The sequence below is a fragment of the Coffea arabica genome, chromosome 10e (assembly GCF_036785885.1).
Source record: "Coffea arabica cultivar ET-39 chromosome 10e, Coffea Arabica ET-39 HiFi, whole genome shotgun sequence".
NCBI classification, from domain to species: domain Eukaryota; kingdom Viridiplantae; phylum Streptophyta; class Magnoliopsida; order Gentianales; family Rubiaceae; genus Coffea; species Coffea arabica.
Genome location: NC_092328.1, coordinates 41,918,100 through 41,934,231, shown reverse-complemented (window position 1 = coordinate 41,934,231; position 16,132 = coordinate 41,918,100). Strand labels below are relative to the sequence as shown.

General features: G+C 35.5%; 1 protein-coding gene across 7 annotated transcripts; it reads right to left on the bottom strand.

Moving 5' to 3' along the window:
• Positions 1-1,033: 1,033 nt before the first annotated feature.
• LOC113710932 (uncharacterized) lies at positions 1,034-16,099 on the bottom strand. Of its 7 annotated transcripts, none has more exons than XM_027234012.2 (18): positions 15,633-16,099; positions 13,216-13,282; positions 12,905-13,018; positions 10,962-11,170; positions 10,366-10,533; positions 10,051-10,266; positions 9,626-9,717; positions 8,646-8,709; positions 8,302-8,514; positions 7,048-7,107; positions 6,465-6,544; positions 5,501-5,796; positions 5,323-5,414; positions 5,103-5,232; positions 2,843-4,146; positions 2,460-2,764; positions 1,712-1,879; positions 1,034-1,607 (listed from the first exon to the last, which is right to left on the bottom strand). In XM_027234012.2, the coding sequence occupies exons 1-18, from the start codon at positions 15,927-15,929 to the stop codon at positions 1,466-1,468; spliced, it is 4,017 nt and encodes a 1,338-aa protein (XP_027089813.2). In that variant the 5' UTR covers positions 15,930-16,099; the 3' UTR covers positions 1,034-1,465. The 7 variants fall into 7 exon arrangements, with proteins under 7 accessions (XP_027089813.2, XP_027089815.2, XP_027089816.2 ...); XM_027234014.2 differs by having other exon boundaries at positions 2,475-2,764; positions 8,302-8,529; positions 15,633-16,070; XM_027234015.2 differs by having other exon boundaries at positions 2,475-2,764; positions 10,962-11,167; positions 15,633-16,070.
• Positions 16,100-16,132: the final 33 nt, after the last annotated feature.

Below are 16,132 nucleotides of genomic sequence, written 5' to 3'. Positions count from 1 at the left end.
AGACTCGTGAAATCTGATGAATCAAATCAATTTGGTAGTCCAACACAAGCTGTAGGATTATCCGAAGATAGTGGCAGGCATATGACCTTTGCTTCTTCTCATATTATTACTGTACCACTATGCATTAAATCTCAGGATTCTAGTTGAATAAATAACAACCTACATTTGTTAGCCCGTTTCATGATTGACGCTGTAACCACAGATTTAACATGATTGAAAGCCTTCAATTGTTTTTCAAAAAAATAATAATAATAATAATAGCAACCTACATTGTTAGCCCATTTCATTTCTTGTCCATAATTAAAATTGAAAAAAGAAAGCAATATCTGGTTATACAACAGTGCTACATTTTTGTGCTAGGCTGCAGTCAGAGGCAGAAAATCATCCTAGATGGAGCTGGAGAAATAAAAGATAAATAAAATGGAATTAGATTAACTAAAATGATGAAAAATATGCAATTTAATTTTTCCGTTTGCTAATTGTTAGAGAAAACATTGAACAGTTTGTTAGAGGATAGGAATGGAACTCAATTCTTGTATTTTGATATCCATGAACCGGGAGCTAAGTTGGGCTGGTTAAGATTCGTGAGAATTAAAAAACCAAAAAAAGAAATGATTCCTTTTGGAGGATATGCCAGGCATTTGCACATTGAAAGAGTTGTACTGAATGATCTTTAAGAGTGTAGTTTTGACCAATTGCCTACATCATATTGCATAATAAGAGTAAAATAAATCTGGCAATTTCACTAAAACAAACGAGGCTAATCACAAGATCTTCTTCCCAAGCTTTTGCAGAAAAAAAAGATGAGCATAATTCTAATTTTTAGGTGGTTATCGTGTAATTCATGTTTGTGACTAATTCAGTCAAGGTCCAAAGAAATAGTATTGAGTTCAACATTTCAAATACTCGATCCATCTGAGTTAAATCTGCCTCAATCTGGAGCAGAATACAGCTTCTGATCATTTGACAAAATCTTCAGAACATATCTACATATCAATTTGTGACACAACTTAACATTGTGGGTACTCCAAAATGAATCCAACATGGTATCAGCAGGAATGATCCTATTAAAACAATAGAGAGAGAGCAGAACACATCATTTACATCCAGGGCCACAATCAGGAACGTGAAATTTGGGATAAGAGATGAATGTTAGATATCTGTAAGTAATGACTTCCGCTATATCTACTTTAAAATTACGATCTAAATCAATAAAGATGTACAAGGAGGATACTTGGCCTTTGTTTCTGCGAAATTAGTACCCTATGGCTATTTTAAACAGTTTTTGACTTTCCCTACAAAAAATCAGAAGATTAATAACAACTATAGGATGGCCTGATTTCTTTCATCCTTTCCATTTGTAATGGAACACTGCTCTCCAATGGTTAAATATTTTCAACAGCTGTGCTGAGCCATGGCTACTTAAAGGTTCGAGAGAAAAATATCAATGTCAGCAAGGTTATTGTCAAGAGAGAGCTTTATCTGAACCATGTATATCCCCGTTGGGGAGAAACTTTCTGTAGCTGTTATATTGACTTAGCAGTGAAATATCTTCAGGGGATAATACAAATGTGCCAGAACTCAAGTAATGCCGTGCAATACGTGCCCTGCAACATACCAATGCAAACCATATGAGCATATCTTTATCAAGCCACTGCTGTATCTTTCCATTTGAGGTTTGAAGTTGCATTCTAACAAATATAGCAAATACCTTCTTTGTTCTCTCTTAGAAGCAAGTTCAGCCAGACGGCCAGCTTCCAATCTCGAGACCTTGCTCAATGACGAGAGATATTCATGAAAGGCATCACCATGCAGGGCTAGATGCGTCCTTGGGGGAACTACAGACTCAAGTACATTGTAAAGACACGAGTCTATTTTCCTGCTTCAGAGGCACCAAAAAACACGTTAGGCCAGTCATATATTCTGAAAACAGGTAGGAAAAATGTTGCATTAATGATGATTCACGAAAAAAAAAAAAGAGAGTTCAATTTAAGGAAGAGATGGGTGCTACTGCTGAAACTATGCAGTCACTAAACAGTATTACTTTCTAAGGTATAGTGATGCCCTGACAACAATAAAGGTAACTGACATTCATTGCTGACAGTTGTACTAGATTCTGGTTGACCTTCACATCATCGTTTACTGCATAACTTGCTTTAATCAGATAATTCCCCATGATTATCCTATGTCTGGAGAGCACACGAATATATCTGTTGCAACTAACTTGTATTGCCGGCCAGGAGTTCGTTTCCCCCTTTTTTTTCTGTCACTATGTGGATATCCAGTATAAACTCTCTGATTGGCCATTAGGTATTTGATAACATCTCAGTGCAGAGCCAAAGGATACAAGAATTTGTGGATGACTCATTCTAATCTGCAGGCCTAGTAATATTTGTCCAGATTTTCTTATTGATCACAATAAATTCTATAAGCACTCTTATATAAAAAGGAAGGCTGACCTTCTAATTCTATACCTTCTAAAGGAACAGCGACTCATCTCCGACCTTTCTTCTGTCCCTCCTGTCAATTTCCTGTCCACACTGAGTAGTCTCCCTAATGCCATTGCATTGGTAGAGGATGACAACATCTCCCAAGCCAAATCCACTCTATCCACTGAGTCACGATTTGATCCCACTGCAAGACTTTCCTTAGCATAGAAGCATATGCCATGTTGAGCCATAATTGATGACATATGCAGATGGTCATCATACCAGCTACCTAATTGCGACTCCTCACATGGCGAGAGTGATGGCTCCAAGGAGTCCTGTATAATTATTAGCTGGGGAAAGTGAATCCGTGATCTATTATATAATAAGAAGTGCACATTAAGTACAATACTTACACATATCTGTGATTGGCACAAAGTAACTAATGAATCAGCTTCAGAAATTAGTTTACTCATTCCGGAAGCAACTTTTAGAGCTTGAAAAGCTTCTTTCTGTTGAGGGGTAACATACTGCTGTAAATCTGTTTTACGCTCACGCAGTCTTCTCCATGTTTCTTCTACAAAATCAACCTGTTGATGAGGCTTTAGTGTCTTGAAGGTCTTAGGAGCTCCACTGAACTCAACGCGGCTACATTCATCCAACATTTGATGTCCTCTTATGCCATCTTCTACATGTTCAAGGTTAGAATCACCTATCTCCTCTGTCTTCAATGTTTTCCTATGCATATCACTATCATTGCTCAGCATTTCCTGGTTCTCATATGGTGGAGTACAGCACTTTCCATCTTTAATGGAAGAGAGCCTTGGTAATAAATTTTCACTCATCGAATCTACTTCCATGAGGCTGCAAGATACTGCTACAGAAAATAGGTCTGTTTGATCACCAAACTCAGTCTCAGGGACAAATGATGGTTCTGGCACACTGGACATGTCAACTGACCTGCACACCCCATCCATATGCGAATAAACAACATTTTCTAAGCATGTCGAACCACTATGCTTCAATTTGTCTTCTTCAACATGAGTAAGTTGATCAGTTGGATGGCAGCAACTTCCAATAGGAAATAAGTGTGGAGAAGATGTGCTATTCACAACTTGCATTTCATTCTTTTGATCACCAAATTCTCTGCCAAGAAGAGTGGGAATATTATCACCTAAATATTCCTCTTCAGAATCAGATGACATAACAGCACCAAGTTTTCTCCTAACTTGAATTTCATTCTTTTGATCACCAAATTCTCTGCCAAGAAGAGTGGGAGTATTATCACCTAAATATTCCTCTTCCGAATCAGATGATATGACAGCACCAAGTTTTCTCCTAACGCTTCCGGAAAATGCAACTGGTGATCCAGAGAAATCGGAAAGTTCCAAATTGCAATCAGGCTGAGCTAATAAATCATCTTCATCATAAATGGAAGAGTGCAAGCTCAATATTGCTTCTTTCTTGACCTCAATGTGGTCCAGTTTATGACTTTGAATCCTTGAACTAGCATGTGGTTTCCCACAGTTCAGCTCTTCTTCTACAATTATGTCCACTAAGCCATACCTATCTTCCATCATCACTAGCGACTTGGTAATCTCCTCCTCCACAATTTCAGATAGCCGAGAAGGGCAGCCCCAAGGAATTAATTTCGGTAGTACCTCATGCCCAGCTTCAAGGTCAAATGGAAGTGGACTATATGTTATCTGTGATCCAGTACCTGGACATGAGCCAAAATGAAGCTTTTATTACGGTTAAACTAGCATGAATCAAACAATTATACAACAGAAACATTTGCAGATGAAATCTTGTCATTCTGTTCTTTTTTGCAATCTAACGTGCACAGCAGTTGACGACTACCAATAGAGATGTCCATTTTAACTAAAGATAGCATGGTCTGAGTGCCTAAACCTCAGAAAACAATAATTGGAGTGTGGCAAGGTGCCATCTTTATAATGTTATAACCCATGCTAGTGCGGATCCCATTTTAACTGTTAAAGAACACTCCTAAACACATTGTTTCAAGCCCAGTCACGTTTTATGGATATCCAAGTTTGCCAAAAGACACATTAATAGGGGCGTGGTTGGGATCTAATTCTTCCATACTAACCTGATCACTGTCTAACCAAACACCTCCTTTGTCCAGAAAATTATGGTTGATGAAAAAACAAATCAAGAGATTCTGTTCAATTGATGAAACTATACCATTTAATTTAGAATGCACCTCTACACATGAGGCTAATCAATGGATAACATCCAGAGCAAAATGAAATCCATGTGCTCTTGCAAGTATAATAATTGATTGTGCATATACCTGAGCAACTAATATATAGTATTAAATTCCCTCTCTTGGATTTCTGTTCACATCATTTCCTTTCTTCTCTCACATCAAAGCAATTGTCCATTATTAAAAGTCAATGGCCATTAGCTACCAAATTCGACAACGTATGCTCCTACTTCTTTGGCAGAAATATAGTTAGCATTTTTTATCAAGACTTGTAGTCCTAAGGTCCGGTGCAGGAACTTTTGATTTATATTCACTCAAGCCTCGTCTAGATGTATCTGCACTTCTCTTAAACTATGTGCTTGGTCAAGGAAAGATTAATCAATTTGACAGTCACTATGTTGAACCGTATGACAAACATGTGGGGAACATGTGCATATGTATGCAACTACCTTTCTTTGAATTCTGACCCTGGCACCAAAACTGAAGATACATGATGGTTTTACGAATATCGCCTTGACAAGAATCAATTAAACGATTGATCAACCAAGGTTCAATTTCAGCTTTTTCTGCTGCACAAACCTACAAGGAAATCAACATGATTCACATTCAATATTACTCAATAAAGATTATTAACTACAGGAGATCATAGGAAAATGATAACAATCATACCATGTGTCCAAGCCCAAGGAGCTCCGCTGGTGAAGGCATTTTAAAAGACACCTCCAACCTGTCTAAATTGTTTGGCAGGATAGGATTGTAATCTGGCATGTGTGTACAAGAAATACAATTAACTTGTGAAAGAAATTACGAACAAAAAACACAAAGTTCAACTAGAAAGCTCTCTTACTGTTAGCAGTCAAAATCATTGGGCGCTTTGCCGTCTGTGCAAGTTGCTGTATTGTGGATAAAAAACCATGATCTTCACTGAGAGTAGCATCCACATCCTCAAAAAGAATCAAAGTCTTAATTTCATTTTGACAGTCAAGAATGCTATTCCCATTGCAAATTAGTTGAGGATCATCTTCATCAGATAGCGGTATCAGTTCTACAACTTCATCCTCAGACCCTTTTGTCACCTCAATAATTTCCGGGGAAGACTTTGATAGATATTTTTTGTCCGAACTAGCTGTATTATCCACTTTACTGAGACAAAAGGCAAATTATTTAAGAGTTGTTGAACTATTAAATTCTGAATAGCTTCATCAAACTATACAACTATAGCAGGACATTCATAGCTTTTACGAGAAATAGTAAAATATTAAAGACAAATTCAAATAGATAATAATAGCAAAAGAAAGCATGCTAACAGATTTAAAAACAAAAATGCTAATTTAGAATTGCATTACCAATTTCGAAATATAACTTTACCCAGTGGATACCCACCATACCAAGTATTTCAGTCCATTCCAAGTGGAAGTTAATCTCCACAACATTCTGGCTCCATGGAGGGGATATACAACGTATCACAGTAATTTTTGATGCAGATGCATAAGATAATAGTACAGCTATCATTTCCAGATGGTTGAGATAAAAATTTGTAATACTAGAGTGAAAGCAGGTACTCCATTGCTGAATGAACAATGAAAGGTTATCAAAATATCCAGAGATCAACCATAAAAGGGATTGGTATAAAACATGTCAATGTACTAGAGCACATCTCAAATGCAAGAAAAGCATGCAAGCCCAGTTCAAGAACTTACAAAAAGAACAATGTGCTTTAGACAAACAAGATGAATAGTTTAAAAAAAGAACAATGTGCTTTAGACAAACAAGATGAATAGTTTAAAAGCAGTTATGTAAGAGAGACATACTGTTGAAGCCAGTGTGACCCTAGAGCCTCCCCAAATCTATGCTTCACAAGGGCTCCATTACGCCAATCTGATGCATTGACCTGGAAAGATAACAAAAGTGATGGATTTTCAATTTTAAACTGATATTGTCATCGGCAGATGTCAACCATAAGACTCTCACTTTAAGTTTATATATAATGGTTAAGCAAAACATAGATCACAAAAAGGAGACCATTTCAGCTAACTCTGTGACAAGCAATTGGGATGGACTTCCATGTGTACATAATAAATGGAAGTATCAGGCAGTCAATCTATTGGAGCACAAAAGCCGTTCCAATTTAAAGTCTGGTTCTAATCAGCTGGCAATCTAGATTGTGAGCTTCTAAGTTTCTAACTAGGAGGAGTCTGTTAAGATGCTTTAATATCTTAGAGATTCAGTTGCCTCATGCATGCACTGAATTTTGAGAATGATTAAAACTCCGTACACAAATAACAGAAAGATCTGTGCCTGAGTATCAGGAAATGCTTTAACAATTCAAGTAATTACCACCAATAACTTAATTGACATGTTTCTTTCATCAGATTAATATATTTACAAAAGTACCTCAAGAACTTGAAAACCTTGCTCTTCCGCACAGGCATAGATGGCAGCAGATTTCCCACTCTAGGTTATAAGAACGAAAACTTCAATTAAGAAAAGATCCACAATTATGTAATACATAGATATCGAGTCTATGAATGTATACCACTTTATGCACCAATTTCTCAAAAAAGCATAAATGAGCACAACAGGGAGATTTTAGAAACACTTTATCATGTTACAGAAAGGATTTAACAGAAAAGGGCATTAGGAGATAAAACCTATCATTATGGGCCATATCATAATAGATACTCTCCTCAAGATTCACATGAAATCCTCAAAATTAAAGTGGATGCCATCATGAGAAAAACAATGTCAGGAATTCTGTAGGCAGGGTGTAAGTAGTTGAAACAGACATCAGCAATCATGTGACCAAGTCTAGATTCATTATGCTTTCTTCTGAAACAGTAGGAGTTTAAAATAGATGCAGATGGAAATTAACACTTAATCCATGCCAAATCAAATGACTAATGGTAAGGAAAATAACATTTTAAAAAATAATCTAATAGTTCCAAAGGGCAATACTTCCAATACTAAATGATACTCACGAACAAACAGAACTGAAATTCTTTTTCAAATAGAATGCAATCTTTCTCTTAACTTCAGAAAGGTTGTAGAACAAATTTACAACGACATTTAAATGCTATTGTACTTGTTTGATCTTATGCAAACTCATGTTGGCAAGAAGAAAGGTACTTTTCATGTAAAAATTTTGCTCTGAAAATGTACAAGATAAGGAAAATTCTCAATGAAACAACCCATGAAGAACAGAAAATTTAAAAGTGACTCTTTCTAAAATGACAGCTCGATTTCATTTCCCATTTGATGTCTGCAAAATAAGAAATGTAACTAACATAATAGCAATAATATATCAGTTTAAGAGGATGCAATACATGTAGCTAGCACAAGAATGATTCACACATAAATTGACCGGGCTAATGTGATACTCCCCGTATTACATACATGTTATACGTAGAAGGATATTGGTGTTTGAGAAAAAATATGACAAAAAAAAATCTAGTATTAACATGTTTCAACTGGATGTCATGTGATACTTGATATCAGACCACTAAGAGGACTTTTAAATCATATTGATTCCCTTTTAGCGGTATCAAGTTTATAATAGTTCATAAATTTACTTTCCATATATGATTATCAGGGTGGTAATCAACCAAAAGAAATCATTGCTGATTGCTCATTGCATATAAAGTTAGATACCCCAACTGGCCCCGTAACTAGGAGGACATTCTTCAAAGAGGTTTCTTCATCTATATTCTCAGAATCAGTGTCACTTTGATGAGAGGAGTAATCAATGTCTTCGCCAACTGCTTGCTCATCATGGAAAGAACTTTTGCCACTTTGAGAACCTTTCTCATGCCATAGATATAGCCACTGACTAATAAACTTAACTGCTTCATCATTGCCACATATCTGCAGACAAATGAACTGGGACATTGTAAAGTATAACATAATATGAGAAATTAAATCATTGAAGTTCAAAAAACAGAATTGGTTTCAGGAAATCAATAATGACACAAACACCAATTTATAAGATAGCTCACCTGTGCAGCCCTTCTAGGCTGATATTTGTCTGTCCATAAGCAATTCTCTGGCCAATTGGAAGAACTGTGTGATAATTAGATACATTCCAAGTAAGCACTTTTATCTGATACTATGATTAAAAAAAAACTCATCGAGGATGATAGAAATAGCACAAGAAGACAACAGTGCCAATCCAACAGCACAAATATACAGCAAAATCATACATGAGATGATACAACCTTCGGTTTTTTATTTTTTTTAATTTATTTTTGCCATACTTGACATCAACCATGAAGCTACTCCATTGTTTAATAATAGCATTATCAGTTAAGCAGTAACATCTTTGCCTTTTTTCTGCCTCTAAACAACCGTGCAAACTCAAGAAAGAACAAGTTTACATAAAAAAAACAACACAAGGGGAAAAAAGAAAATGGCTTGAAATCATAAGATCAAAATTGGACCTAAATAAGAGACAAGTGAAGGCAAGATACAGAACATGGGTCACGTACAGATGCAGACACATGTACTACATCAAACTAGATTAGAAATCCTATTGAGCTGTCCTAAAAATAGTACATTTGTGATGACCAGAAAACGTTAGCATTTCTAATCAAGAAAGAACAAGTTTACACAAAAAAACAACACAAGGGGTAAAAAGACGATGGCTTGAAATCATAAGATCAAAATTGGACCTAACTAAGAGACAAGTGAAGACAAGATACAGAACATGGGTCACGTAGAGATGCAGACACATGTACTACATCCAACTAGATTAGAAATTAGAAATCTTATTGAGCTGTCCTAAAAATAGTACATTTGTGATGACCAGAAAATGTTAGCATTATCCATTTTGCTGAGTCCTTTTTTTTGGGGGGGGAGGGGTTGGTGGGTCTAGTTGATCCAGAAATAAGTCTTAGTCAACCAGTTGAAGTTGCAATATAAGTGCATATTTTTCAGAAATATCCAGTATATAAATTGCAGAAAGAAATAAGATCCTCACCCTTGCTGAACAAACTTGCCCTGCCACTCAGCTCCGAATGCTACACAACTAGAAGATGCTTGGACACAATTAGTTCTGCCAACTTCACCCTCCTGCCAATTTCGTGAATGTCATGAGAGTTTGCATACCATTCATTAACACATAATGAATTTAAGCTGTAGTAAACTAAACAAAATATCACAAAATTTCCTTCTCATCTGCCAAACTAAAGGGGCTTCTTTTAAAATGAAAGAAGAGGACGGTTAGAGATGCACAAGTTGTGGTTTAAAAGAAAAACTCTGCAATTTTGGTATAAATATTGTCAACTTAGGAAGCTAGACTTTCGAAATCAAAACTCTCCAATATCCACCCCTTCCACCTATCAATCTCTAATGTTTATCAGAGGCATTGGGATAATACATAAATGTAAAGAGAAAATTAAGGACCTCATCGAGTGTAATAGGGCATTTATCCAGAGAAATGTTGTTTTGGCATGTCAATCCACTGCTTGGGAAAGAATGTCTTGAGAAGTCATCAAACTGTAAGGAGTTTACACGTTGATCATAAAGTGATAACAAGTTATCTTCCAGATGAGAATTGATGCTGCTGAGATTTCCCTCAGAAAACGACCAATTCTTCCAATCAAGGCAGTGGGAACCATCCTGCATACATCCAAAGTCTTAAATCCATGTAGGTGGATAACATAATTGATTTGAGGACATTAAAACTACTTCAAAAATGGCAAAAAAAGAATGATATACCTCAACCATGTCAAATACATGAATAGGGTTGAAACTAAGGTTAGCGTCCTTTCTTTCAGAAGAACAACACGGATCCTCCAGATCAATTATCTCCTGGTTTCTTTTACTTGCCTTATGTAATGAGAAAAATGGATGTATTTGCTTTCCTGCAAATAAACGTGAATTTTCCTGAAAATAAAGGGGACATACTTAGAATCTAAACAACTTGTGTTACAATAAATAGGTGACAGTACATGTAATCATTCACATACCACTAAACAATAGCCAAACAGGACAAATGAAAATGAAATGAAAGGATTTTTTTTATCAATGCGCGTGCTATTGGGTGATGCTGTTACCAAAACAATCCATTGGCCTCCTCATTTATTGGTGCATGAACTTTCTTTCAGTGTTCATTACTAATAATTCTATCAAGGAAAATTTTCTACAAAATAGCCAGCAAAGATTGATTAGACATGCTAGCTAACGACTTGGATAGAACAATGTAGTAACAGGAAGATGCAAATGATACATATGAGGAAAAGCAAAGTTAATGCAGACAAAAGAAGAACAAAGACCATTCTTATATATTAAACAGATAAAAAACTTCGACAAACCTGAGTGGTCATTTTTGCCTCTAATCTAAGATTGGGAATGGATTGCAGTGTAGGCCCATCTAACATAGTATCAGAAGATGTTTTCTTAGACAATGTCTCAATCAAGTCACTGTTCGCCAATTTTTTCTTTGGTGTAGTTTTTTTTGTCTTTGGTTTCTCCACGATGAAGCCATTCTGCCTTGTAAGTTTTGAAGGAGTTCTCTCATCTTCTACAAAAATATTCAATGAACAGTCATTAGCCATTTGCTGAGAGCAAATTTTCCATGATAAAGTAAGATATGCTATTACCATTAACTCAAGCAAAGACCAAAATTAAACTAGTCCTACTTCTGCAGGGGGTTGAAAACTTAAACAAATGATGGTCAAAAACTTTCAATCCATTCATTACCTCACAAAGCGGGTTAAAATCCAATTTGCTCATCTTTAAAACAAAACTCTAGTTTATCCACCATTACCTTTACTGCATCAAACTTGCAAGAACAGAAAATGAAAATTAACTAATCGTCAAAAAAACATTTTTCAAACAATTCCATTCATCTACCTTCCTATTCTTCTTTAGGAAATAGGAATCCTGGTGTCCTTCAATGTTCCTATATTTTTACTTTTAGAACCAATTTAGAGTTCACAGTGCAGTCATCTTCAAATAAAGAAGGGAAAAATAAAAAAAGCAGACCACTCAAGAGATGCAATGAGAGAGCGCAAACTGCCATTCAACTCGCAAAAGACATTTTACAATACTCTAAAAGATGTTACAAGGTACATAATCCCAGTATCATTGCAATGAAAACACCAGCATGTGATCGGATTATTTCATGATACACGTGAACATCACTTTCAAACTTTTGCCACAAATTATTGAAGATATGCAACAATCACCATATATCGATGTGTATAAAACAGAATGAAATCCTTTCTCAATGAATCCCGACCATTTACCTTTGCCTTCGGATGAGTATTCCTAGTCATTTACCTTGAAATTTCTACCAGCAGACTAGTGAACGAATGCCTCTGATTTTTGGTAAATGACGCCACCTGAATTACAGTTTTCTTTCATCTGGACAATCTCAGGCTATGGAACAAGTCAGGCCTTACTTCCAGCCATGTACAGGACATTCACTAGACATTATACTGTATCTAATGGCTGAGCCAAAACCTGTGGCTGCTTGTGGCATCATTCTTCAAGTTAGATAGTCATCTTAGAAGTGCATCTAATATGAACCTCAAATGTCTGTTTTAAATTTGTTCTCCTTCAACTAAAATATACTTATCCATCTATAGACATATGATTTTGAATATGTCCAATGCATTTTTAGAAAGGAGAGTTTGTAAAACTTTAACTGTTTTGTGAGGCAATGTGGTTTGGAGAAAAATTTCAAAGTAAGGAAAACAAATGCCCCAACTCAATCCTATGTCCAACTGACTGCATAGTGAGTTCTATCTGTGACTTCAAGTAGCTAGCTTTGACAACCTTAGTGAAATATGATATTTTCCCCCTATGTTATAAATCAGAATCTGCACCATAACAGTTTTCTCAATTGGTCTGAAAACTTATACAGAATTATTACTCTCCAAATTAGATTAAACTCAGAAGAAAAGCCCTACCCTCACATTATAAAGGGTAGGCAGTAGGTTTTGCCCAAAACCTATCAAACTCATTCTTCTCCAAAATCAGCCCAAATTTCAGAATAACCACCTCCCTCAATTGTAAAAATTAGGGATCTACACTTAGTACCCAAAAAAACTCATTCACATGAACCTCTCCAACTCCCTGAGGTTGCAAATAATTGTTACACAACTTTAGCATCGACAGGAACTATATTTATAAAGCTTATATAGTCTAACATATTGAAATGATTAAATGTTAACAATATCTTCTGCCTAGCCTAGACAGCTTCCAGGCTCAAGAAAGTAAGATGATATATAAAAAAAATTGTAGAACATACTATTAGGAGAATTTGAGGGTTTATCATTTTCTTGACATGAAAAATCAGAGAGCCGCTCGTCTTGCTGTTTCTTCTGGTTCACTTTCTCTGAGCTCTTCATAAAGAAGTCAGACTCTGCAAGAAATGTAGAAAGTATGGCATTACTTCTAATGCTTTTATATTTTCCAGATTCTGATATTTAAGAATGCGTAACATCATCTAAAAAGAAACAAGTGACCTGTATATTCTTTTATCTTTCTTTCTTTCTTTCTGACAGGGGATGGGACATGAAAATAAAGATTAGTCTAATTAATATGAAAGTACCCACTTACTAATGGTAACAGGAGAATCTCCATCATCTACTTTCTTACTTGAGATTTCTTTTCCGTTTAGCACTACCTGATAGCAGAAGCAAATACCAGCTTGAATTATACAAAAGTTATTATAGTAAGGCAGCCTTTTTGGTCATGATACAGGCAAAAAGTAATGATAAGATAATAAACCTAAAACAAAATGAGGAAAAAGGAATGTCATCACTTGATTTCAACTAGAGATATTAGAGTGAAATGTTATTACCTTAGATTTTGCTTAGCATAATATCATGTAAGCCAAGTAAAATTAAGCTCAGATGGAGTCTTAAACATGTAATGAAGACTAATAGAAAACCACAAGAGAATATGCTTTTTGCTTTGTTCTATTGAATACCAATTCTTAAAGTATTCTTCAAATTTTTGTACTTCTGATTCTTGTAATGGGAAATTTATTTTTGTTTTCTTCCCAATCTTTCTTTTTCATTTGGTCCTTCCCCCAAGGAGAGGAGTGGTTTTAAAGAGGAACAAAAAACTGTAAGAAATTTGCAATCCCTGTCCTAAAAATTAGTGATCCACAGTTTACAAGAAAAATTTTAATTCCTTTCCGCAGACGTACTTTTGACACCAAATGCTTGGATCTACACAAAGATCAATATTTTTCCATATGATCAGAGCCAAAAACTGTCCATTCTCTGTATCTAGAAAACCTTAAACATAAAGCATTACTTCTTCTTAGGCAATTCATTTGCTAAGCTAAGAAAGGTAGTCCACCGTAATGTTCCATACTGCCTCCTTGACTTCGAACCAAATTTGGTGACTCCACATGTTTCCCACTTTCATCTGAAACTAATATGCCTAATGAATTCTTCCAGAATAGTAGGAGCTGATAAAAGAAGGAACAACAATTTGACATAGGGGCACCCTCATTTTAAAGATTTTGATTAGTCCATGTCAGTTACTGGTGGCATAAAAATTTATGATAAAGAGATGCAAATTTGACCAAAAATCATAAGCTTCATATCAAGGACTACAAGTAAACTGAAGATTCTCATTTACCCTCAAAATAAAAAAGTTTAAAAGTGATTTTTCCACGTGAGGAAAGGAAAAAATATCAGATACTGAAGAAAATCAGATAATTTTTTCTTTCAGTACCAACCCTTGAAATTACATAAATTCCTAGAAAGACATGCTTTCCTCTATGTATATTCCCTAATTCAATGTCACAAAGAGTATATGTCAAGGCCCAAAAGAAAAAACCATAATTTGTTCCTTTGCATGCCTAAGTATTGCAAATAGGCACATTGTTTAAGAATTTTCCCAAGCTAACACTTTGAGAAACCCCAATATCAAAATTTCTAAATTATTTCTTGGTCATACACAATTCTAATTAATTCTCAAAAAAGTTAACCAAAAGGTTTGGATTACCTGATACTTGACAAAAAACGTAAGTTACTTATCTAGACAACAAACTCAGCTCTTCCATAACAGATCACTTGCTGTTAACTCTCTTAAGAACTACCATACATGTGAAAACATAGATTTCCAAAAAATATTAGCCAGAAAAAGAATGAGGACTCAACAAGTATAAGAGAAAAAATAAGTTCAGCAAAAAGGTTGGAAATAACCAGCTGCAACAATGTAATGAAGAGAAAGAGAACAAAGACAGGCAGGTAGATATTTCCAATAATACAAAACTTCTAAGAACTATATATATACACATTTATATATCCCAAGTTAGATATCCCTCACAAGATAGAATTAAAACTACGAGCACTGTGAAAATAAACAATCTATAGATGCACATAATCATTTGTTCATTTGTTAAAAGATGCATCCGAACCCAAAAGGTCAGTCTTTGACCAAGCAAGATTGACCAAAAGGTCATTCTGTTATTGTGCATTTTTTCATGAATTAGATGTTATAAAACCCCTATATTCCTCAACCCAAATTTTGAATATAACAGGTGTTAACACAAATCAAACGCTGTAAATAATCTACATTCTTGAATTTCCTCTTCCCCCACCCTTCTCAAATTCCAATTAAGTTTCGCCTGAGTGATGCCTAGCCGAGTAGGACTAACTTATAACTCTTTGGACTAAGTACATCCAGAATTAACTGCAAAATCCTCAATTTTGGAAAAATAAGGGAAAATAAAACTTAGTGCTAAATTGCACTTCCACAAATTTCCTTAGAATTCTCAATTGGATATATCAAATTGAACTTAAAATCAACTTAAGCATCACTATATTTTACAATTCGACCATATGTAAAAAAAAAAAAAAAAAGGCAGCAATGCTTTTATATATCTTTTCTATTTCAAGTAGAAAGTAGAAATCATTTATTTCTAATTTTCTGAAATGCATTCCACCCAGATTACAGAAACTTACCTAATTAGGCAATATCACGAGTGAAATTAACTAAAGTAATAAAATCTGAACCTTCTTGGAAGCTCTAGATCGCGGCGTAGTCCTCGAATTACTATTATTCGCCTTTTTCTTTGATGAATTTACCTTCCTTTTCTTACTGCTACTACCCCAGTCCTCTTCTTCTTCATCATCCTCGTTTCCATCGTCTTCTTCTTCTCCTTTACACTCATCATCTCTCAAAATTTGCTCTTTTTTGGTGACTGGGAACAGTGTAGATTGCACCAACTTACGCCGTACACATGATGCTATTGCCGGCGACGGTGCCGGCGGAAGATCCCCGACAGCGGCTGTTTCAGCTTGATCCGCCATTGAATTGGCCAACCAGATAGATGAATTCTGAGATTTACGAAATTAGGGTTTCTAGAATTGGAATTTGGGGGTTTAGAGAAAATATTTAGAAAACCCGATTCTGTTTTTTCACATCCATCGCAGTTTATTTGTTTTATTTGTGTAGAGAGAGAAAATGGAGGGAATTGGGCGATTTGTTCCCGCCTTCACCGCTGGATGCCGGA